The 25,617-nt window shown below is 41.0% G+C and overlaps 1 protein-coding gene and 1 long non-coding RNA gene across 2 annotated transcripts; one reads left to right on the forward strand and one right to left on the reverse strand.

The window, feature by feature from the left end:
- Positions 1 to 4,335: 4,335 nt before the first annotated feature.
- Positions 4,336 to 13,617, reverse strand: LOC109994047 (uncharacterized). Its single transcript, XR_003809284.2, has 4 exons — positions 13,269 to 13,617; positions 8,008 to 9,840; positions 5,077 to 6,969; positions 4,336 to 4,936 (listed from the first exon to the last, which is right to left on the reverse strand). It is a non-coding gene; the product is annotated as an uncharacterized lncRNA (long non-coding RNA).
- Positions 13,618 to 22,142: 8,525 nt separating this feature from the next.
- On the forward strand, positions 22,143 to 24,832 carry LOC109994044 (gap junction Cx32.2 protein). Its single transcript, XM_020647207.3, has 2 exons — positions 22,143 to 22,221; positions 23,180 to 24,832. The coding sequence occupies exon 2, from the start codon at positions 23,188 to 23,190 to the stop codon at positions 23,950 to 23,952; it is 765 nt and encodes a 254-aa protein (XP_020502863.1). The 5' UTR covers positions 22,143 to 22,221; positions 23,180 to 23,187; the 3' UTR covers positions 23,953 to 24,832.
- Positions 24,833 to 25,617: the final 785 nt, after the last annotated feature.

Here is a 25,617-nt window from a genome sequence, read left to right on the forward strand (position 1 = left end):
GCCGTAGACGTCTCATGTACACTCCCTCAGCATCCACTCTGTGCTAGGTCTCTCAGTCTTGAGACTTTAGAGCAGAAAATAATCATACACTCATTTGCTATTTATTTAAAAAAAACTCTTAAAAATCTAACTGAGAAATACTGGAAAAAAATACCAGAGTTTCAAATATTTAGAAGTATTTTGATAGTGTTAGGGTGTTAATAAAAAAAAATAATAATAATAAATGGCAACACCATGGATTTAAATTTGTAAATCCAGTACAAAACCACCACAGTCTCAAAAATTACCGCAGTTCACCTTATCTATCATCAACATGATATATAAAACTTCATAATAACAGGATACAAATCTGGATTTACCCTGGAAATGAGTTTCAGATATATCAGCCGCTACTTTGCAAAAGAATACATACATACATGAGCCTTACCTTCACAATATATATTCTCATTGACCTTGCGCCTAGTTCATGGTCATTTATATTTATTCATATTGGGCTAGGATCATACTCACTTGGAACATTCAAATGTCCACGCATTAGCTTGTAGCCGGTGTTTGGATGGCTTCTGTGGACTTCGCTTACAATACGGTCCAACTCCTCATCAGCAACAGGTGTAGAGATCTGTCTTTCTGCGCAGACCAAAAAACTAAATGTTACATTTCACTTAACACCTTTTAAAATGAAGGACATCGCCAGTACACTACTAATAATTTTAATAAAATCCGTGAATTTAACTGTGAATACCTTAGGCCACTATGTTTCATGTGCCTTTTGATTGTCCTCTTCGAAACTCCAAACCTCTCGGCAATTTCACTCGCTGGTAGCCCACACCGGACATGATGCTCTAGAACGGCAGTGGGTATGTCAAAAGCCGGGCGCCCTGGTCCGGGTGTGTGCTGCGGCCCCGTACGGGAGAAGCGCTGGAGAACTTCTTCTAAGTTTGCGAACACTCTTCGGCCAATATCTTAGTCAGAGAGACCGGAAATAACTCCAAGAACTTCAATAAATCCCTCTGCTTTGCTAGCCACATGTTCAGGGTCCGAAATTCCAGCGTCAACATTCTCTGCCAGGTCTAAAATATCTGTTATCAACTCACGGGAGAGCTCATGCAGATCCTCTGTGATTGCTGCCATATTTGTTTGTTTGTTTGGCGGGAAACCACCTAGTCTGGCAACCCTTCAGACCAAAGCAATGGTTTGTGACTCGATCAGCGTTAATCCCGCCCACTGAGTTTGATGGCAGAGGATGACAGATAAAATGATTTCATGATGCACTGCTGGAGCAGGAAACATGAAATAATTAAATAAATAGTGGAATAAATAGATGTGTTTTAACATAGAATGAATGAACATTTTAAATAATTATTTAAACATTTATTTAATTATTTATGTATTTCATAAATTGTTTATTTATTTATATATTACCAATTTTAAATAATTAATGACACATTTAAATAATTATTTAATAACACGTGCATTTAATTAATTAAATATTTATATATTTATTTATATATTTGTTGATTTATTTCCAATATTAAATAATTGATGACACATTTAATGATTTAATTAATTATATATTTATATATTTCATTTTGGCACTTTTAGTCCTCCATAGATTTTACTTTAACACTCTTTTTTTGTTGCTTTAATAACTGTCCTTCCTGGCTCCCTGTAGTAGCAATTTCTTCTTGTGTGTCATATAAAAATTGTCACTTGTGTCATAGAAGCCAACCTGTTCGTTCCTGATGCCTGTCCACTTAAATATACTCACAGATCCGTTGTTTCACTTGATTTCTTATTTTATTCGCAATTCCACTTTTCAGAACAGATCCAAAATGAATATATCAAAACTCATAACAAAAGGTCACGATCAAAAAACATTTGCTGCGTGGCTCCTATACCTCCACCACAGTCCACAAACAAAAAACCATCTACTTTTTTCTCACCACCTGTGCATCGCACCCAAATTAATTAACTCGGCTCCACCCATAACACAAAATACCTGCCAAAATATGCCCAAATAAATCCATTATTCACCTTAAAGGTTTCTATGTCAAATCAAGTACTTCGCATAAATTAATACTTATTTCTTACAACACAAAAAATATACTCTATTAACACAAACTTAAACCATACTTCTGAAACTAAAGTTATCATGATTAAAATGGCCTCTACATTCCCTATGGTCTTTAGTATTGATTTCTTAATTGGCTTTACAACAGTCCATCATGGGACTGCTTTCTGATTCATTGTCACTTTGCTTCTGGGACTGATTTCATTTGTAACATCTTTTATAATAACTTGTCAACACTTTTTGTCCACTAGTTCTAGTTAACTGAAACTGGTCCCATTTAGCTTTACTGATTACCCATTGTTCGTCTCTTTCCTCCCCCTCTACTGTATCTCTCTCTCCATCCGTGTATTAATGAATCTAAGTATTGTTTTAAACTCTGTCTCTTCACCCCTACTTCCAGGGCCTGTCGTTGTTTTCCTTTGTTTCCTCGTAGCTCGTTCTCTCACTTCCCTGACTGATATCCATACTATCCTCCCTCTCAGTCTTTTCTGAGTCACCTCATTCTGGCCCGTTCAAAACATGTCTGTGTCTTCCAGCCAGAGCGCTCCCAGCTATGTTGGCTTTCCCTGTGTCATCCAAATCGAATAAAAACTATAATTATGTTATAAATGTTTAATACACAATTATATTACAGTTATGCTCAGTAACACTTTTTTCTTTCCCAGCCCTTCACCTTTAACCTTAACACTGAACCCTCACAGACGTTATTAATAATAATAGCTTTATTTATACAGCACCTTTGAAGCGAGCAGAGTCACAGATTGATTTACAAAAGGAAAACGTCAGGCGTGCAGTGTGTGAGTCTGTGAGTATGAAAGATGAAGAATGGTACACATAATTATGACATCACATGTTGCCAGGCAACAAGATGACTGTAAGGAAGACACAATGAGCTACATTTGACAGAATGAGCCCATGCAGGAATAAGAATATAAACGTGTATACAATCAAGCCTGTAGCATTACAGCTGCACAGCATCATTCTTATAGTAAGGTACATCAGTGTCTGTTAACATTTAAAATGAGTCTGTGCAAAGATATTATTCAGTTAGATTTGTCATGATTCACATCACGGCAGCCCTCCATGTTTGTGTCGTTTCTCTCCCCTGTCTGTGTCCCTGAGTGTGGTGGGCATGGTTTCATTCGCCAGGTGAAGCTTGTTTCGTGATCAAGGCTCTCTCTACAAAGACTTCACAAAATATGGAAAAAGATATAATAAAGAGTGGGAGAAAGAGAGTGCATTGAAGGACTGGATCCGACCTCAGGTGGGAGATGACTCAAAGGTATTCTGCAGATTCTGCAAGTGTGAAATACTAATCTTTTCTTTTAATCAGAGTTTAAAAGTTTAAGCCAGACTCTCTGTGGGATAATGGACTCCTCGTCTGAATTAGCCCCCGGCCTCTTTGGCCTCGTTTAGCGATAGATCAAGGATAGCTTATGTACTGGGTCTGCTCACAGGGAGGGCTAGGTCTTGAGAAATCACTTTTTGGCATAGCCTACTCACTGCTAATGCTCCTTTTGACCATTTTACATGACATGACATGACATCTGTTTTTGACCACCCAATTACCAGCTGTGACTCTAGCAACCAGCTACTTAGCCTGCGTCAGGGCCCCTATAATGCAGCTTATTACTCGGATGCGAGCCGCAGAGTTAGGGTTGGACGACAGAGCACTGCAAAGTTTTTTTTTTTTAAAGGGTTGAACGAAGCTGTAAAGGACTGTTTAGTGGGGACAGCTCAAACTAGAGACCTGCGGGAGCTATTAGGGCTAGCGATCAAGATTGAAAACAGGTTAAGGGAGAGAGAGCATTACCTCCTCAAAGGCCGTGTGACCGCTCCATTGAACTGTTACCTGCAGCCCCTCCTTCAACAACCAGGCTCTACAACCTCTCTGCCCCCGGAGTAGAAGACGTTATGTCACTCACAGCGGGGTCAGAAACAGATTTGTCAGGAATCAGATTTTCAATTATTTCGTGAGATGGTAAAACTTTTCCGTTAGCCAAATCATTCCTGATGATGAGATCTATATGGAGTTATATCAGGGTGTATTCACACCAGGAAAGTCCTTCAGTTTACTTTCTTAGATACAGAACAAATACAATGTTTCTTTTTTGGTTTGGTGCAGTTCGTTTTCACATTGCACTTTTGAATTTGTAAACAAAGCCGCGAGTGAAGATCGTTCAATCATTGGACAAAAAGGTCCTGGTATTGATTTGGTTCATACAGTTACAAACATTTGCAGAACATTTTGAGCAGTGAGAGAATTTGATACAACATCGGTTTTATGATGCAATGCTTTTCATTTTACAACGACGAAGACGTGCTACAAGAAGGCTGCGAAGGAGAGCTCTCCTTCTAATGGCATGCCAACAGAAGGCCGACCAGGTGTGAAGTTAATTCATAGAGTTGATCAACAGTTTTTATTCGTGCTAACATTGCTGCATACAGCCAGTTAGGCTTAGCCATAGTCCTATAACATTTAAGTAATTTAGCTGACGCTGCTATCCAAAGCGACTTACAATAAGGTACAATCAAGCTACAGTGCATTAGGAATAGGTAATGTACAAATATCATATAAAAGTGCAACAATGAAAGAGCAAAATAGAAACACAAGTTAAGTCAAGCCTTTCTTATAGGGAGAATCTGGGTCAATCCACGCTCCCAGGATTGGTGGTAACTCATTACCAATAACTGGACTAACAGAGTTTACACAGCTCTCTCTTTCATCTCCAGCGGTCCGTGGTCTGTCTGATAAATGTTCAGAGCATTCTGCAGGGAGTAGGAGTTCAGGCAGACAGGCTCAAGGCCTGGATGAAGAGTCATGCAGTGTGGCTCCTCTGGAGGCTCCAGACATTTATTCTGAACCTGTTGGAGTATGTGTTAGAAGGTGTTTCAGTTCTGAAGCTCCAGTATTAATCTTGTGTATTCATACTTTGAATGATCATTTTGTATAAGGAAACTATATATATATATATATATATATATATATAATTGTCTTTACATACGGCGTTAAGCTGCTTGCAGCACACACTTTCCATCTCTGTGGGCATCATCCTGCACTCTCCACAGGTGCACCTGTTCAAATATGGTTTAATTAACAGTGACTATGATATAAATATTATGTGTTAAACTACATTAATCTCAATACTACTGAGTATATCCTGTTGCATAGCTTGTGTGTTGTAATTATGAAAATCAGCAGTTCACACATCAAGCATGAGGACCTGCAGGTACAGTATGTAGATTAAACTGACAATAGACCTTTCTTTTATTAGCTAGGTGATATTGATAACGGTGGGGTTATTTTACCTTTATTGTGTAAATAAAAAAACTGGTACAACAGAAGGCTGTAAATGGGGCACTAGTTTTCCCTTATTATTGATCACAAAAATGTTAAACTTGACCAAATAGTAATAAAAATCACAGGCAATTATAGTGTGAGGATGGCTGCCTGGTTCATAAATAAATGCAAAGCAAAAAGTGGTAAAGTTACATATTATTTTATTGTGGTTAGCTAAGCTTATTTCATTTGGCTAGCTATGCTATTGAGAAACAGGCTTCCATTACACATTGATAGACTAAACCAAGATGATGGAGAAAAAAAATGACCATTCTGTGACAGACAGGTCTGTTAGAGGAGCTGAGGCCTCCATAGTCAGGTCATTTACATTTTTGACAGTTGAGAAGGGAACGTCTCTCCGCGAGTGGGCGTGGCTTCGGCGCATTCTATGGACACGCCCACAGCATGGCAGAGGAGAGAGAACAGCTACAGTTTTCATGATTTTGAAGCTTAATTTTATTAATGTATAAGTTTTTTTTATTGCCGAAATTTGGCCTGGTGGTTAATAATACATTCTTCTTTTGTATAAAAAACTAAAACATATATTTTTTTCGGTTTACAGGGACTTTAACTGATGACTTTCAGACAAACACGACTGAAAGTGTCCTAACAAATGCCTTTTTGTTCCGTTTATGTATTATCATTATGTCAAAATTACTTATGAGACATGTTTTAATGAAAGCCAAACGAATAGGATTTCGTTAGGACTTGTAACGTAAGACAACCAGACTCACTCAGCTGACAGTCACCAATTAACATGGTAACTCTTTTAACCGTAACACCGGCACGGACTTTGCCGTTTCTAGCGATATAAATAGTGTCCCGTGTGCTGTTAAAGAATCGCAACTGCCCCAAACTCAAAGTTTATCTTAATATCTTGGTTTTTCCATGGTTGTCAGGTGATGTAAACATGTGTCGTTTACAGGAGATGTTAAATTAAAAGCCGTGCTTTTAAATGCACTCCTTTATGTCTACTTATGAGTATACATTTCAGATTTGAAATGACAAGACTAAAATGTGCATTAATGCTCAACTCAATAGCTAAGGGAAGGAAGTCTACTTTTACACAACTTTTTATTCTTTTGATAAATACTAATGTAGTTCATTTCTTAAAATGGGATGGAACAGAGTCATTGCAAAATGATGACCTTAAACACAGCCCCATTCTTAAATCAAGATACATGGAGAGTAAATAAGATCAATAACTTGTGAATAAAAACACAGATAAAAATGATTTAGAAATGTAGTCTTCCCAGATTAATATCACATAATATCAACTTCTCCCATCTAAACTGGACAAAGGGTTTTAGAATGGGAAGAAAATGGTTTGATTGCAAGTTGTTTGGAGGAGATCTATTTTTATTTGAACAGCATGAATACAGTCTTCCAAGGTGCAAACCCTCCTCCTTCTTCTGAAGCTTGTGGAGCTCCTTCATGTACTGCTGTCTTATCTGCTGGCCATCTTCTCTCAGCAGAACTTCAACTGTTGAAAAGTCATTCAGAAGAAGCTCGAGCATGTGACATGGATCCAGGAGAACATGGACTTTTAGTGAGGGGTCTTCAGGATGACAAAGAAAGAGAGAAAATATCAGTTATTCATTAAATCATTTTTTTGTTCTCATCTATTTTTCTGTATTCATCTGTGTGTAAGAGCACATTTATAAATTCAACAGTGTACTACCCAGACAACAAAGGTACAGTATTCAGGTAATCAACATCTATTCAAAGTTAAGAAGATAAATCTTATTGTAATCATGCTATTTTCAGCTCTCTCACTTGCACAATGATATTCCACATCAAATGGTCTCAGATTTTGAGGAAAAATTAAGCAGTTTATTGTGGATAGTACTTCATCTTAACATGAAACAAATATAACCTGAATTATTTAAATCATTAACAGGTCCCAACTCTCTGTGCTTTAGTACAGAACATACAGTAACTCATTTATTATTAACATGAGCTCAGTACATGGCTGTATTCTTCAAACTATTTCTTATACTTTATATCTATGTGCTTTATATCTTATTTTATATTTCTTCTGCTATATTCTGTGTATGAGTTCAGTGAAAATTAATATGTTATTAATATAGTTCTTAATGGTCACAGATGCTCTTACAAAGTGCATTTTTTCTTTAAATTTGTTAACAGTTTGCTCAAATCTTAAGACACTACATCAACCATGTAACGTTAATGTCATCCTCTATAACCTACACAGCACATTAGGTTCAGTTCAGTTTATGTTACTGACGGATAATTACTACACAAAGTTTGTTTTTTAATGTCCACATTTACGTGGAGTATAACATTCATCATAACGTCAGATAACCATATTTACTGTCTGTGGTTAACCACCGAGCTGAACCTTTAGCTTCTAACATCACACAAACTCATTATTTTCAACAACAACATCTTAACAACAAACATTTCTAAACCACTGACCGTAAATAATGTAAATAATGTAAATAATGTAAATAATGAGCTACACTCAGTACAGTCAGCCGACTGGTTTACAAGCTAACACTAAACAAGCTAGGTCCGTAAATATAAATACCGACACATGAGTAAGCAGTAAATATAACACTACTATATCACTTACCGGAAAAAACTGAAGTTTCAACTTGTTGGATGGTCTGTTAACCGCACAGCAAGCCATGTATGTTGTCAGATATGTGTTAAACAAACTCTCCAAACGAAGTAAGAAAGAGGAGAAATCAGACGGATCAAGCTGTTAGCCTCCTGACCTGCTGACCGTGCAGAGCTGTCAATCAAATCTGCCACAACCCTTATATGGGCATAGTCGTTTTCCTTAATAGAATAAAATCCGATGACTTATAAAAAAATATATACAGTATATATATACAGTGCCTGTTACAGTGCCTGTTTTGAACCAGGCTGTAAACATGTTGATTCCTGTGGTAAAAACTGGCTTTTTTGGCTGTGGGCTTATGGCACTTCCGGCGCTTCTGCAGCCAGCCTCAAGTGGAACCTCGAGGAACTGCAGTTTTTTGTACTTTGTACACACAGTCAGAGCAGCTATGTGAAGTTAACCCTGACTGATGTCCTCTTGTCTCCTTACAATCATCTTCCCTGTCTTCATTCTCAGGGTCAGAGCTGTCTTCAGTCTTGACCTCAGTCTCTAGTTGTAAATGTCTCTCTGGATCTGAGTCCCTCTCTGGTTCTGCTCCTCCACAGTCCTCTCCATCATCTCCTGTTTCTGTCTCTCTTTTCTCCTCAGTTTGATTTTGATGAAGCTCTGCATTCTGACTTCCAAAACATTTGTGTTTTTTTAACTGATGAGACCAAGAAAAAATTTGATCACAATCAGAGCAGCTAAATGGTTTCTCTACACTGTGATTGGCCATGTGACGTGTTAAATTGGCCTTTCGGTTAAATATTTCATTGCAAACAGAGCAGCTAAACAGATTATCCCCTGTGTTGTGCAATGTGACGTGTCAGACTAGTATTATGTTTAAATTTTTGACTGCATAAAGAGCAGCTGTACAGTTTCTCCCGCGTATGAACCGACATGTGTGAGGTCAGATGCCCTATCTGGTTAAATCTTTTACTACAAAAAGAGCAGCTGAAGGGTTTCTCTCCTGTGTGAATTCTGGTATGTGTGGCAAGATTCCTTTTACTTCTGAATGTTTTATCACACTTGCCGTGTGATTTCTTATCAGTCTTTGGTCTCTTATTTGTTATGTTTTCCACAGAGGTTAAATCTGAATAATATCCTCTGGTCTCCTTCCAATCAACACTGTCTTCTGTCTTGGGTTCATAACAGTCTTCAATCTTGACCTCAATCTCTGGTTGTAAACGTCTCTCTGGATCTGAGTCCCTCTCTGGTTCTGCTCCTCCACAGTCCTCTCCATCAACTCCAGTTTCTACCTCTCTTTTCTCCTCAGTTTGATTTTGATTAAACTCTAAAGCCTGACCTCCAACACACTTGTCTTCTTTTAACTGATAAGACGAAGACAATCTTTGGTCAGAAACAGAGCAGCTGAGAAGTTTCTGAACTCTTCGGCGTGCCATGTGAAGTTTCAGAGTTTGCTTATGGTTAAATATTTTACCGTAGTCAGAGCAGCATAAGGGTTTCTCTCTTGTGTGAACCAACATGTGTCTGGACAAATGCACCTTTTGGTTAAATCTTACACAGCAAACAGAGCAGCGGAAGGGGTTCTCTCCTGTGTAAATTCTAATGTGTCTGGTCAGATTCAGTTTCCTTTTTAATGTTTTACCACACTCAGAGCAGCTATGTGATTTCTGATCAGTCTCAGTTATTTTGTTTCTGATCTTTTCCACAGTGTTGGAATCTGACAGATGTTCTTTTGTCTCCTTCAAATCATCTTTTCTGTCTTCAGTCTCAGGTTGGAGTGAAGGGGAACATGGTGGTATCAGCCTCCTTCAGTCCTTGAAGATGTTCTTGAAGCTGCTGGACACAGTGAAAAAAAATGAAACATACGTTAACAACCACCACTTAAAGAGGTCATATTATCTCCCTTCTCCACCTTTTCAAACAATCCCCCTGTGGTCTAAATGAAACATATGTGCTTTGTAAAGGAATGAATGGGACTCACTACTGGATCACTTGAAGCTTACTTCAAACTTCACCACTTTTAAGAGAGCCACCAAGTCCTGGTTAGTTCAGCAACAGACTTGTACTCATGTTTAGCTGTTTGATCAAATGTGTATCTTACTGTATCCTACTGTACCCAGATTCTTTCTCTTTTTGTCCGTGTATATTGTATCTGTCCCTATCAAATAAACCAGAGATAAATAAAAGCTTCAACAGATCAGAAAAGACACTGCTACTGGAAGACACTGAGGGAACAAAATGAGAGAGGTGCAGCTCTAAAAGACATTCAGGAATGAGATCACACACTGGGACACAGATCACTATTGGGTACTATACATTAGGGGTGTGAACGGTTACAAAAAAATGTAAACGGTTACACGACGTAATTTTTTTTAATTTTTTATTTAATAACAAAAAAAGTGGACCGCAGTCGCGCTATACAACCAATGGAGGGTGCGGCCGCTTTTCAGAAAGATTCCTCCGCATCACTGCCGCCACTCAAAGTTGTCAGACAGATACAATTGTGCTTTATAAAGTAGGCTATATAAGTAACACAGAAAACATAGAAGTTATACCAGCAGGGTCTGTCTGTCTGTGAAGGGCTCAGTGCGCATGTGTGTGGGTGGGGGAGCGAGTGAGGAGAGAGAGAGAACTAGTCGAGTGTGTGTGTTCGGCAGGTGTGTGCGAGAGGTACGTTCTGATGCCGGGGACCGGAGCAGAATAAGCAGGAGAAAGTCATGATGTTAAGTACAGTTCAAGCTCTGAGAGCGTAATAAACGGCCCGGTTCGTCAAAATAACAAGCTGGACTCTCCGTGTCTGTTTACACCTTGCTGCACCCCAGTGAAGTGACAGGGGTTAGCCCCCAAGTTGAGGACTACAACTTCGGCCCTGGAGCAGATAAATAAGACTCCCCTGTGCGCCCTGACCATGGTCGAACCCCTCCGAAGAGGGGGTTGAGAGAGGCTCACGGACTTACGTTCAACCGGTTACCGCCGCTGCAAAAAGGCGACATGGAAAGCCAGAACCCGATCAGAGATGATTGAATGCGTGTCTCTAAAACATTTTAAAATAATAATTAAAAAAAAAATTTAAAAACGGTTTTCGTTTACTGATTTTTCCTAAACAGTTATGATTTACTAACTGGGTACACGTGTAACCCCTACAACACATTCATTATGATGACAGAACTTTGTTACAGCACATATTTATACTATGTAAAGATTTATAAGACTATATTTTATTAAAGGGGACATATTCTAAAAAATCCTCTTCTACAGTGTTTCTGAACATGTATTTGGGTAACCTGAGTGTCTACTGACCCACAAAATGTGAAATAAACCCATCCAGTCCTTTGTTTGTGGTCTGCATAAGTCTTACAACACAGAGAAAAATCTCTACCCATGGACTCCCCCCCCCCCCCCCCCCAGCCTAGAACAAAACCTTTGAGCAGGTCCGCCATGATGTCTACTGGGAAAACTGGGGGGGGGGGGGGGGGGGGGGGTCATTGCATTTAAAGAGACACACACACCATTTTGACCAAAGCAAAGGTTTTGTGCTTTGGTCAAAATATAACATGAATAAAGCACCAGAGGAGGTTTGTGACCCTGTATAAACCAGCTCTCTCAGAACGCTCCGTTTTGGTGTGTGTGTCTCTTTAAATGCAATGACTTCCCCCTGAGTTTTCCCAGTAATCTTTCTGAAAAGCGGCCGCACCCTCCATTGGTTGTATAGCGCGACTGCGGTCCACTTTTTTTGTTATTAATAAAAATAAAAAAAATTACGTCGTGTAACTGTTTACATTTTTTTGTAACCGTCCACACCCCTAATGTGTAGTACCCAATAGTGATCTGTGTCCCAGTGTGTGATCTCATTCCTGAATGTCTTTTAGAGCTGCACCTCTCTCATTTTGTTCCCTCAGTGTCTTCCAGTAGCAGTGTCTTTTCTGATCTGTTGAAGCTTTTATTTATCTCTGGTTTATTTGATAGGGACAGATACAATATACACGGACAAAAAGAGAAAGAATCTGGGTACAGTAGGATACAGTAAGATACACATTTGATCAAACAGCTAAACATGAGTACAAGTCTGTTGCTGAACTAACCAGGACTTGGTGGCTCTCTTAAAAGTGGTGAAGTTTGAAGTAAGCTTCAAGTGATCCAGTAGTGAGTCCCATTCATTCCTTTACAAATTCAGCCAGGTTTTTCAGGTTTTACTGCTTTGTGATTGTTATTATGATATACAGCTCGACAAAGGAACTTCCTCTGTAGCCTCATGGGAGTTTGATGCAAAGGATTAATAAAGATGCTTTCAAACAGCTTGTAGTAACTTTCTACATAAATGTACAGTACTGTACAGCAAGCAGCTGATTCTGGATCTGAGCCTACCTGTGCTGACAGTCAGTCTTGACCTACAGGCTGTCCGTCCTACAGTACGACCCTAACCCTCTGAGCTTCTATCAACTGAGGGTGAACAGGTTAGTGATGTCATAAAGCTTCAGAGTTTTGACATGGAGAAGAAAGACTTTCCTTACTTTAACACTTAAAAAAAATGTAAGGACATAATTTTCCTTCTATCATATGTGAAGTCTTGACCAATCAAATCAGGCCATTTGACTCCACCCAGGCTTGTAAAAGGAGTGTGTGTGTGTGTGTTATGTCATGTTGCTCTGCTGAGCAGCAGATGAATCCTTGCAGGACAGGGTTCTGGTCCTGTGACAGGAAGGCCTACAGAGTCTGACATGTGAGAGAGTCTCGTCTCTTCTCATGGCGTCGCTGAGACAGGAGGTAGAGCTAAATGCTGCTGCTCTAATTGTCTCAGTGTTGACTTAAAGAGACATACATGAGCTCATTAACACTCAGAGCAGTGTGCTGCGCTCTCTCTAAATGAAAGTCAAAGAAGCTCAAGTTGTTAGTAATATAATGTGTCTGTTAAGACCTTTGTTTGAGTCTTTCTCTGGCTCCGACTCAAAGCTAGTGGCTGATCCCATCGTGTGTGCTGTATGAGGCTTTTATTCAGACCTAACTCTCTGACCACTTTGAAGCCCTGAACGTAATGTACAAATCTAAGAGGACATGATTAGACCTCAGTCTGAAGGAGTCTTCTCCAGGATTATTTTAATTTAAGGTCTGTTTTGATGCTATTTTATGCACCCTGACTACTTCTCACGCGCCTTCAGATAATGTGTAGTCCAGTAAAGTCAATGATGTTGTTAGCAGGAGCTAGCTGCGGCTAACACTGTGCTGTGAGCAGGAAACACGTTTCCAGCAGTGGAAAGAAAACCTACCTGCTCTCTGCAGCTTGATTTCAGGTGTTAAAATCACATCCAGCACTTTTCTTTGTCGTATCCACATGTTGTTGTTTTTGATATATCTCTGATAACCATCTGAAGAAATCTTTTAAGATCCTGAAACCCGGACATCTTAACACACATCCAAGAGTTTTCTTTGGTTTTTAATGGCGGTCGACAACAAACGTGGTTGGTGTTGTAGCTTGTAGTCATGTAAGAGTCAAAGAAGAAGAACCAAACTAAACGCTGACATATTTTCTAACATTACATCTTCTTACGTTAGCACAACAACACATGCTAACTGTGCTCTGGTTACGGTGTAGCGCTGGATTCTTCTTCTTCTTCTTCTTCTTCTTCTTCTCCTTCTTCTTCGGATTTTATTGGCAGCTGGCATCCAAAAAGTTGCATTACTGCCATCTGCTGGATTTAATTATTACTCACATTCCTAAATCCTCCTCAACAAACCTGTTCTCAAGAGAGATTTAAACAAACATCTTCAGCCTCTCCCTCTCTGAAATCTCTTCTTAGGAGTCCCTCTCTCTCTATTTCTGACATCATGTTCTGTCTATGTGCTACATACTTTCTACATTTAATAACTACATGTTCAACTGTTTCTGCTAGATTGCATATCTCACAAAGACCGGATGAATGTTTTCCAATGATATGTAGAGTACTATTTAAATGACTGTGACTGATTCTTAACCTGGACATTATGACCTTCTCTCTTCTGTTGCTCCCTCTGTATTTGACTTTATCTATTTCCCTCTGAATTGAGTATAAATGTCTTCCCTTTGTCTGATTGTTACAATATTGTTGCCATTCCTATTTAATTTTACTCCATGTGACTCGTTTCCCCTCTGACTTAGATCATTTGATGTTAATATCAATCCTCTCTTTCTTTACAGCTTCCTTTGCCAACCTGTCCACCTTTTCATTTCCTGCTGTGCTGGAACCCACATGAATATCACATCTGTCCCCTGTTTAACCACCTTCTTCTTCTTCTTCTTCTTCTGTGGAGTTTATGTTGCACTACCGCCACCTGCTGACACTTGAATCAAAGTCCAATCACAGAGCTCCCCTCTCATAACATTGTCCGTTCAGTGATTCACACTCAGTTTGTCTGAGTCTCAGCGAGTCTTTCTCTGAGTATGATGTTAAGTTCCTCTCCCGTGATACCCACCACGTCCACAAATCTTCTGTCTGCGTCCATTGCCATTTTTATCAGATTTCTCCTGAATGTCCACAGATCATTTAATTACCATGGCAACAAAAGCTGTTTTCTGCACAAAGTTCCTATTGTTCCTATTATTCACAGACTGTAGGTGCTCCATTTTCTCATATACAATCATCACGCTTCTGAGAGGAAAAACACCTGAGAGGAGAAACAACTGAGAAACACCTGAGAGGAGAAACACCTGAGAGGAGAAACACCTGAGAAACACCTGAGGAGAAACACTTCTTTTCCTCTCGAGCGTTTAGACATGATTCTTCCTCCTCTTGTCATCCTGATGTCTCTTCTGTTTGACTTCCATCACTTGATCACTCCCCTCTTTTCTCTTTGCTCACGTATCCTTTAGTGCAGTGGTTCTCAACTGGTGGGTCGGGACCTGAAAGTGGGTCGCAAAGCCATTTTCAGTGGGTCAGGAATGTGAAGCTGGGATAAAAAAGGTGTTAGAGGGGCACGCTGGTGGCGCAATGGTTAGGGCGCGCGCTCCATGTATTGAGGCTGTCATCTTGAGCGGGAGGCCCGGGTTCACCTCCACCCATGGCCTCTCTCCGCATGTCATTTCCTGCTCTCTCTCCCTGGTTTCCAACTCTATCCACTGTCCTATCTCTGCATTAAAAAGGCACAAAAGCCCAAAAATAAAATCTTTAAAAAAAAAAAAGGTGTTAGAAAGTCTACAAAGCGCTGTTTGATTTGTTCATTTTCTTGCCTCCATCCCTTGTTTTGTAACGTCTACTGCACAATGTTTCATTAAATCAATCTGATTGGTTGTTAAATATCAGAAATGTGGGTGGTGATTTCTCATGGAGGAGTCAGTGGTGGGTCCTGAGACGAGTTCAGAACCACTGCTCTGGTGTATTATTAAGTTTTCTCTCCGACTCCATCAAATCCATTTCCTCCTCGGAGTGTGGACCAAAATGAATCCAGTTCTTTCTATATCCTTGTTTTGAGTAAATAAAGCTCTGTACCCACCATGCCCTGAATTCACCTGTAACTATTATCTGAGCTCCAACTTGATCTTTTTGTGTTGGATTATCTGGTGATCTGAAATACAATATGTACAAAAACAGATTGGAATGAATCTAATTTGGCTATACGCTTGTGACTGAATGTGTAAAGTTCACAGTTGGATCTGCAGAGTGGTTCATGTGCACTTCACATATTGACATGTACAAACTGATATGACCAGTATAGTTCATGTTGAACCTTTTTTTATTATTATCTTACCTATATGAAGCAGCTCTTACATAATATTACACAGGAGAATGGGCTTTAGGTGTAGCACATCCGGTTGGTGTTGGAGCTCCATGATCTTTTTATGCAGGTTACATGGTGAGAGGCAGTAGTCATGAGCCGGGGCTGCTGGTTCTATCTGGCTCTGCAGAGTCTGCAGGTCAGTCCCGCTGGGAGCTCTCTGCTCGACGCTCACACACTCTACGTCTCTGTGTGGGTAGCATGTAGCTATTCCAAGAAAAACGAATGGGTGTGGTTTAGTCTTCAAAGACCCCCAGGAGTCCTTAAAAAGTCTCCTAACGAGAAATGCCTGCTACACACAAGAGTATTTTTGGAAAGGCTAAAGTTGTCTCTACGTAATCTGTTTAGCCACCTAGCTCTTACCGACTGGAAGGCCAATCGTCTTTCTTTAATCCAGGATGTAGTCATCGTTTTTGCTATATTTTCTATGCGTGTTACTTAGTAACCAAGTTGAAACTGATGTAATACATTGATAAAATGAACATGTTCATTTCATCTTGGCATAAATAATCATCTAGGGATATTTTCAATAGCTTTAATGAATCCCTTGACCCACAAAATGAATATAGGCACAAAGATTGACCTTCTTAGTGGCTTGGAAGACATTTTGGCACTGAGAGACTTTACATGGCCGCCACCTTGGAACCGCCATCTTGATGGAGCGGCTCCCAACATAAAAAGCTATGGTGATGAAAATGTGGTACTTTTGTCCGGCGTGTCCCCATTATTTTGCTGCCTGACTATATGGGATGTTATCTATCATAGAGAACACACTGCTGACCCCAAACAGACCCTCTGCATCACCATAACAACCACATTTTACAGAAGACGTCACACCTACTCGGAGCTAGGTGTAAGATTTTAGGTGTAACTTCTGCCTATGTTGGAACTGTCTTTTTTTTAAGATTTATTTTTGGGCTTTTTCTGCCTTTATTGTAGAGACAGGACATTGAATAGAGTCTGTACTCAGGGAGAGAGAGAGTGGAATGACATGCGGGAAAAGGAGCCACAGGCTGGATTCAAACCCAGGCCACCCGCTCTGAGGACCACAGCCTCCACACATGAGGCGCGCACACTAACCACTGAGCCACACACCTTCAATGTTCTTAGAGCGTGAACTCTGTCCTGAATTAAAAATGCTGTTCAAACTAGACGAGAAACTCTGATCAGAGCAGGACACACGCAGACACACACACGCACACACACACACACACACACAGACACACACACACACACTCCTCAGCTTCTCCTTTCTCTCACTTGTGATGATTCTGATGACTCTGGTGAAAATGTTTGGTCACACTGAGTTCCTCTAATGAAGCTCCACCTCACCTCCTCTGTCACACTGTAAATCACGTTTACCTCCCAATTTCACACACACAGACACAGACACAGACACACACACACACACACACACACACACACACACACACACACACTCCTCAGCTTCTCCTTTCTCTCACTCATGATGATTCTGATGACTCTGGTGAAAATGTTTGGTCACACTGAGTTCCTCTAATGAAGCTCCACCTCACCTCCTCTGTCACACTGTAAATCACATTTACCTCCCAATTTCACACACACACACACAATCACACACCTACAGTGAGTGTGTGCTCATTCATAAACACACCCTGTTAGAGGAATGATTGTGTGTGTCTGACTCTTAAGAGGGTTGATATGACATTGTGACATGTTATGACTTTATCAGATAAAGAACAGATGTTTTGAGGAGTCAGAGTGATAAGATAAGTTGGGAGTGTGATGATGAAGATGTATCCTGTTTCTGTAGATCAGAGGGGACTGTCTGTTGATCTGATGATCATTCTTGGGGAGGTTGGGTCACGGTGGCAGCAGGTGAAGTAAGTCAGCCCAGACTTCCCTCTCCCCGGCAGTGTTTTCCAGCTCCTCCTGGGGGATTCCGAGGCAATATATAATACCTCCAGTGAACTCTGGGTCTGCCCCGGGGTCTCCTCCCGGTTGGGCGTGCCATGGAAAACCTCCAAAGGGAGGTGGCCAGGAGGATCCTAATCAGACGCCCAAACCACCTCGAACCCCCACTGAACGTCTGAGCTCCTCCCCCTCTCTCTACTTCCCCAGATTTCTGCCTCTTTAAACGACATTTTTTTTCCCACTGAAACTTTGCTAGATGCCGCTTAGTGCTCATGAAGGATTAACATTGGGGTCTTTGTAATATAGAAATGAGTAAGGTCTTTTACCCGCTCTTTTGTAAAGTGTCTCGAGATAACGTGTTACGAATTGGCGTTATACAAATAAAGATTGATTGATTGATAAATAATATAGATTTAATAAAATAAATCATATCACTGATTGAGATATTTTATTGCAACAGGTAAAAAAAAATTTCTATGATTGTTGTTTTAGCACAGGATATTCTGCAGCTTAGCCCTGATGGCAGCAGCTGAAGAAAGGGATGCAAAGGATGGCTGCTTTCCTCTAACATGGTGACACTCAAACGTTGGGCTGTGTTGTCATGGTGATAGGACAGCTGGGACTCGGTCTTGTCTTAGTCTCAGACTGGGCAGCCTCTGCATTTTAAATCAATACCTTGTCAAGACTACCACTGATAGGGGGCGCGCTGGTGGCGCAATGATTAGGGCGCACGTCCCATGTATTAAGACTCTCATCTCAAGCATTAGGCCCGGGTTCACTTCCACCTGTGGCCCCTTTCCGCATGTCATTCCCCGCTCTCTCTCCCTGGTTTCCGACTCTGTCCACTGTCCTCTCTCTGCATTAAAGGCACAAAAAGCCCAAAATAAATCTTAAAAAAAAAAAAAAGACTACCACTGATTGGCTACTTTTCCGTGTCATTACTGTGAAGGAAAACACTCCATTTGTAAAACATTAAATAACTATTAATTATTTGTTGTTTGATTTTTATCCCAGTTACATCTGCAACCTTCCCCGCGTTAACGTAAATGGTAAATGGACTTGAGATATATATATATATATATATATATACATATTATTGAGAATATAACACTTTTTCTAATCTTCTGACTACTCAAAGCTCTTTTACACCACAGGTCACACCTACACATTCACACACTGATGGTAGAGGCTGCTGAGTAAAGAGTCCATCAGTATTAACTCATCCATTCATACACATTCACACACTGATGGTAGAGGCTGCTGTGTAAAGTAACCCATTCATACACACTCATACACCGCTGATGGGAGCAATTCAGGGTTAAGTGTCTTGCCCAAGGACACATCGTATGTTGCTGCAGGAGATGGGGATCGAACCCTCAACCTTCTGGTTGAGAGACGACAACTCAAGATGATGACTTTTCAATGATATTCATGGTCTTGGACTTGACTCGGTCTTTGTCTCGCCCTGTCATGGTCTCGGACTTGACTCGGTCTTTGTCTTGATTCAGTCTAGATTCCTGTCTTGGTCTGGATCTCTGAGCACTCTGGTCCCGGGTTTGTTTCTGTCTCGATTAGTGTGGTCCTGACAAAACGGGTTTTTGGCTTATCAAGATGTTCAGTGACTGTTTGCATTAGAGTCAAGGTGGCGTCCTCCACACCTCTCGTACACCTACATGCAAACTGCAACAGGAGTGATTACATGTAACTCTCTCCCTGCATTTCTTAGGATCAAGATTTCTTATGTTGGGGTTGTATCAAGTCAACTTTGGTTATATTCTTTAATAATTATATTTAATAATTAATAATATAAATAAAATATCATTAAACTATGTTTAATCTCGTTTTGGGGCACCAACCTGTAATCAGGTAAATATAACCAAAATATCACTCAAATTAGTTATTTAATTACTAATATTATTAATAATGAATAACTATATTTAATAAATTGAAGGCGTGAAATCCGTACACAAAGCCTTCGCACCCAGCTTATATCACAATGCAAATACACCAGTAATCACAAACAACTGCTCTCTTAAATTATAACAGAATTTATTTAAACAAAGCAACATAAATCCAAAATCAATGAACTTAATCAAACAAATAACTATTATAAACTAATCTAAGCAACAAACATTATCAAGCAAAGGCTTGTGGAAGGGGTGTGAATGTAGGTGTGTGTGTGTGTGTGTGTGAGAGAGAGAGAGAGAGAGAGAGAGAGAGAGAGAGAGAGAGAGAGAGGGGGAAGAAAAAAAGGGGGGGAGATGGCTTTGTACCCACGTGGTCGTTCACGATGGCGCAAACCTAACAAGGACCTGGGTGCGTGCGTGCGTGGATGAAAGGGAGAGAAAAAGGGGGGGAAGATTACTTTGTCCCACGTGGTCGCCCTTCCGATGGCGCACACCTAACAAAGGCCTAAACGTGGCCTTAATGTCTAAAAGAGACCGAGTTCAACCCTACACGATCTGTGTCTCTGAGGCGTCTGGATAGCCGCGAGTGTATAGATCCCTGTGCGTAATGGCGCGGTGGTGGAGTTGGTCTCCAGATGTACGTTTACACAAGAATATGTGTGTGTGTGTGTATGTTCGTAGAAGAGGAAATAAAAGAGGATAAAAGAGAATAAAAGAGAAATGCGTGCCTGAAGAGGCCGGATCACAGTCCGACTCCCGCGCCACAACTCGGAGTAATTCCCTTCATTCACAGAAACAAACCAATAGCCGAATTCAAGTTAATACGGCTTACACTGGCCTTTCTGATCAGAAGAGTAATACCCGGTTATAACGCTGTTACGCTAAACACATATAGGACGAAGCGGTCCGAAACAACAACAAGAGTTTAAACAGTTAAAACTCAGGACGCAGCGGTCCAACAAAGATAAAAAATTACAGTTTCTGCTTCGATCAACAATTGTTAAAAACACTCTCTAAAGCTAATTCTGCCCAGACCTAATTAAGCCTCACTTGTGAACCGCTTTGTCCGCGATTGGTGAAAGGAAAAGAGTCCGGCAATGGAGCAGATCTTCTGTCCGTCCTGGTGCAGAGGCGTCTGATGGCGGCGAGGGTCCCTTACGGCGAGAGCGGCTTCGTTGGTTCTCCGTCGAGTGGAAAGATGTCCTTTGATGTCCTTTCGTTGCAGGACGGAATAAGACCGTTATCTTTCTGATAATCTGTAATAGTCTGACGCTCTCCGAGAAACTGAGATGCGTTCACTGGACAATCCGAGCTCGGAATTTAGAACACTGCCGGTCGCGGATTACCTGCGCGCCAAAAAAACTTAAAACAAAGGAAGATTGTTGCAGAAACAGAAGGTGAGCTTGGGTCTCCGAGCACTAGAAGTCAGCGCGTGGAAAGAGAGAGAACAATGGAAGTCTTGGAGTTTTGTAGCCTGGCCTGCTCCATGGGGGGTCTACCTCAGGTCCCCTCCAATGAGGAGAGAGAGGTTCCGGTCCCCCCTTACTTCACGCGTAGGTGTGAAGTACCGCAGGGGATTCTGGGATTAAGAGTCCTTTTAGGCCTCTTTGTGATCTCAGTGAATAACTCAAATGAGGCTTTTACAGAGGTGCAGGCCCAAGTCCATTGTTTGACTGTCCTAAGCCTGCGTGGCCCAACACTTAGGAATAGGGATTATGGTTGATTTCTTTGTTGGAACATGTTTCCATTGGCAGCCAGAAAAGTTTGGTAAGAACATCGAGCTGTTTGGCCCAGACTTTAAAGGTAAAATATTATGCAAAGTAAACTTCACCATGTTCCTCTAACTCTAATATGTGTCCCTAGTTTGTCTACAAACCCCCCAATGATGAGAAAAGTCCATCTCCATCCAGTCTTCTCCCTGCTCCACTCTTCAGAAAATGTGTGCTCAAACAGGCCGTTTGGAGATTTTCCCTTCATGACATCACAAAGGGCAGTAGCCCCTCCCCCAGGTGGGTAACACTCCCACAGCTAGGTGTTTGTTCTGCCCTCTGAGTCTGCCTTCTCACCGTAAACAATAGGACATGGAGCGAGAGAGGGGCATTTGGAGCATAAGGCCAGAGAATGATCTGATGTTTTGAACATGTTGTCAACATGATCCTCTTTTAGGGTAAAACAGCTCTTCAGCCCTCATAACGTATGTCAAGAGGATCCTCTTTTAGGATAAAACAGCTCTTCAGCCCTCATAACGTATGTCAACATGATCCTCTTTTAGGGTAAAACAGCTCTTCAGCCCTCATAACGTATGTCGACAAGATCCTCTTTTAGGGTAAAACAGCTCTTCAGCCCTCATAACGTCAGCAGACAAACACTTAAATGAGCACAGAGACATATGTGGAGCTACAAGAGCTTCTTTCTCTCTTGTGAAGGGATGAAAACCGTCCTGAGCTGCAGGACTACAGCACGTACCTGAGCAGACATTTTTAAAGCAGTGACTGATCTGGGGTCAGTTATTGTCCGTGAAAATATTTTCACGAGTGTATTTCAACACGCCTGAGTGACGTGTTGTGAGGAGGGTGGTGGGAGTGATTGTGCAGCCTCAGCATGATTTATAAGGAGGAAGTGAACGAAGCAGAGAGAGAGAGAGAGAGACTGAACACGGCTCATTAACCAGGTAGGATCAGCGTTCATTCTGATTTATGACAACAATTATTGATCCGTTTGAAAAAAGATGGCTTAATGATGTTATTTATCTCTCATGTTTGATTGGACAGATTATTATTAACTGTCTAAACTCATCTGATTTCACCGGAGGAGTCCAGAGATGTGATCTGGAATCTAAAGCAGAAATCTGAAAAGAGCACTAATATATACAAATAATAAGCATTTAATAAAAAAACATAGAAATAAAGAAAAAGAGTTTGCTGTAGAACCTCTCTTGTTGTTATAAAGACATATTTATCTTTAAGTGAGTTCATCTGTGAGATGAAAAGAAAGGCTTAAGTCATTATTTAATTTAATTCTGCTGATGATAGAGGAAGCTGGGTAAAGAGTCCATCAGTATTTTGGTTGTTCACACATGCACCTCACAGCTGGAGAGTATTAGGGCGGGGCCTCCTGAGTCGAGATGTAACACAGAATATGTCACTTTCTATCAATGCTGCGTGTAGTTGAAGAGAATCTCAGTGTGAACTAAAGAGTGGAGAAGAACATACTGGAGAACAGGAAACATGCAGCAGGAGGTTCATTAGAGCACGGAGATGGTAGAGGTGGCGTGCAGACAGTCTATGGTTGTGCAGCGATCACAGGGAATAAAGGTCACCCCCCCGGCTCCACTCTGACTTTCTGCAGAATAAATACGAGGAGGCTGGAGGAGAAACTCTGGGTGAAGAGAGAAACATTCAGATGTTTGTGTTCACACATGACGCTCAGACTGATAAACTTCAGGAGTTTAATGAAAGCACATTAAGAGTGGAACTCTGTTGCTTCATACGCCACATGTCGCTCTTTGATGAAGGCTACTGAACATTTTGATATTGTGTTTCTCTCCCCTCCATCATCTTGTCTTCCATGACTTGAAAGTCTTTGTTGTGTGTGTAAAATGTGATCTGTCCTGTGTGGTCTCTGTGCAGGCCTCGTCATGGGGGACTGGTCATTTCTATCCGACCTGTTGGACAAGGTGCAGTCTCACTCCACAGTGGTGGGGAAGGTGTGGATGAGCGTCCTCTTTCTCTTCAGAATCTTCATCCTGGCTGCTGGTGTGGACACAATCTGGGGAGATGAGCAGGCCAACATGGACTGCAACATTAAGAGCCTCGGCTGCAAGAACGCGTGCTACGACCGCTCCTTCCCCCTGTCCCACACACGCTTCTGGGTCCTGCAGATCCTGACCGTGTCCACACCCACGCTGGTCTACCTGGGCCACGTGCTGCTGGTGATCCGCAGAGAGAATAAGCTGAGGAGACGCCTGGAGCAGAAGCTGGGTAAGAACGGGATGATGAAGGCTCCCAAGTATTCAAACGAGCACGGCAAAGTGCAGCTGAAAGGCGTCCTGCTGTGCAGCTACTTGATGCAGCTACTGATAAAGATCCTTCTAGAAGTGGCCTTCCTCGTGGGACAGTACTTCCTGTATGGCTTCATCCTCATGCCTCCTAAGATCACATTTTCAGAGTACCCCTGTCCCTCTCCTGTACACTGCTTCATAAGTCGACCCACAGAGAAAACCGTCTTCATTGTCTTCATGATGGCCATGGCTGCTCTCTCTGTGATCCTCAACATCGTGGAGATATTCCACCTGATTATCTCAAAGCTCAGCGAGAAGAGACGCAGGAGCTCCATCCCCCCCGAGGTGTACCGCCCTGACAAACTGAACCACGGCTCCAGAGAGAGCGTCACTCTCTGTTAGAGGCTTCTGGTGAACACTTTCACTTTACATCCTGAGCACCCTTACAAGGTTCTGTTCAGACTCTAAGTAATCTCCACCTCCTCCTGTTGAACTAAAGCAAAGGAGCATCTGATTTAACATACTGCCCGTTCCACTTACACAAACACACATTTTACTTCCTGCTCAAAGGTCAAAGGTCCCTCAGGTTACTACAGATTCTCCTGTCAGTCTGAAGTGGACTCAGGTTATGGAAAGTTCATCTGATGATCCGTTCCACACAGCATTGCAGGAGCCTCATTGGTCAACAGAGCTGTCAGTCATAGTACTACACTCCTTTATTTAGCATCAGAAAATAGTTTTTTTATCTCTTCTGATTCATTGTAAACTTGTCAGTTGTCTTTGTTAAAAACCTGCTGAACAGATGAAACAAACACTTCCTCTCACATGATAATGAAACCACACGGCTCCTAAAATCACAACTTGATTTAGTGAACACATGCAGTTAAACACCTTTTAAAAGAGCTCAGTCACACAAAGATAGATTTATTTTATAAATGGAGATGTGTAGAGAAATTATGTTGTGTTTGGTGGGTGTCTTCTAAAGTAATTCCTCATGACTTTAATGTATGATGTGTGTAATAATGTTTTTGAATGTTTGTTTTTCATGTTTTTTAATCTGGACGTCACTTGAACAGTGAACTTTTAATGTGTTTTGTTTTTATCTTTCAAATGCTGAATCTTCTGTCTGCACAACAAAGGTCACTTTTTAAAGATAAAGAGGAGATAAAGATCAACTTTATTGAGCTAAAAAAAAACAGGAATGTTATTAACAAAAACAGCGAAAAGTAAAAAAAAACAAAAACATATTTACATCAATTAATAAAGATACCTGGAACATTGAGTTGTGTTATAATTAAGAAAATATGAACAAAGACACAGAAGATAAGGGATGAACATCTGAATTATGGGCGTGTTTGGGCCATGTTCATGTGAGAACCATCTCTGAAAACAGAATCTTTGTTGGTTTGCATTTTCAAAAAACATCATGTTCAGGTGAAAACGTATTTGATCACACAGATAGACATTTGTATAGTACGACTCCCGCAGTATACAAATCAGGTCAGTAGTGGGTTTGTTACTCATGGGCCTGATAGAATAAGATCCAAAGTAAAGACTTGTGTGTTCACTCCAATAAATTGCATGTTTGGTGAGTGTGTGATTTTTGGGTGATCTACTAAGAAAATCTGCGTGAATGACAACAGGTGCAAACCTTGTAGAGGCGGTTCTATTTAAGTTAGGTTTTTGCATGTTCTACTGGTTTACGTCACAGAGAGTTTGGACAGAAAGCAGGACGACGGCAAGCGCAAAATAGGTATCAGTGGAAGAGGCAAATGAATGTACAGTATTTTCCAGTTATAGCAGATAAATCTCTGAATATTACAAAAAGAAAATTTGGTTTATAATAAAACCTCAGCATTAAACAGGGCCTCTCTTTTCTTCCCTCCATCTTTTGAATGAATTGTCATACATTGTGCAGGAGGTGTGAGCTGTGTCCTCTGTGGCACTCAACATTGTTGAGCAGCAGACAGCTGGCCAGCGCTATGTCTGTGTCGGACTCAAAGCTGATTGTTTGCGTTGTGTTGTACTTACTCTCTGATGTACTGTACGTCGCTTTGGATAAAAGCG

Source organism: Labrus bergylta, chromosome 15 (genome assembly GCF_963930695.1).
Source record: "Labrus bergylta chromosome 15, fLabBer1.1, whole genome shotgun sequence".
Taxonomy (NCBI): Eukaryota; Metazoa; Chordata; class Actinopteri; order Labriformes; family Labridae; genus Labrus; species Labrus bergylta.

Bases quoted from the DNA above. Each gene is read 5' to 3' on its own strand.
- LOC109994044 (XM_020647207.3), top strand. From the start codon at position 23,188: ATGGGGGACTGGTCATTTCTATCCGACCTGTTGGACAAGGTGCAGTCT.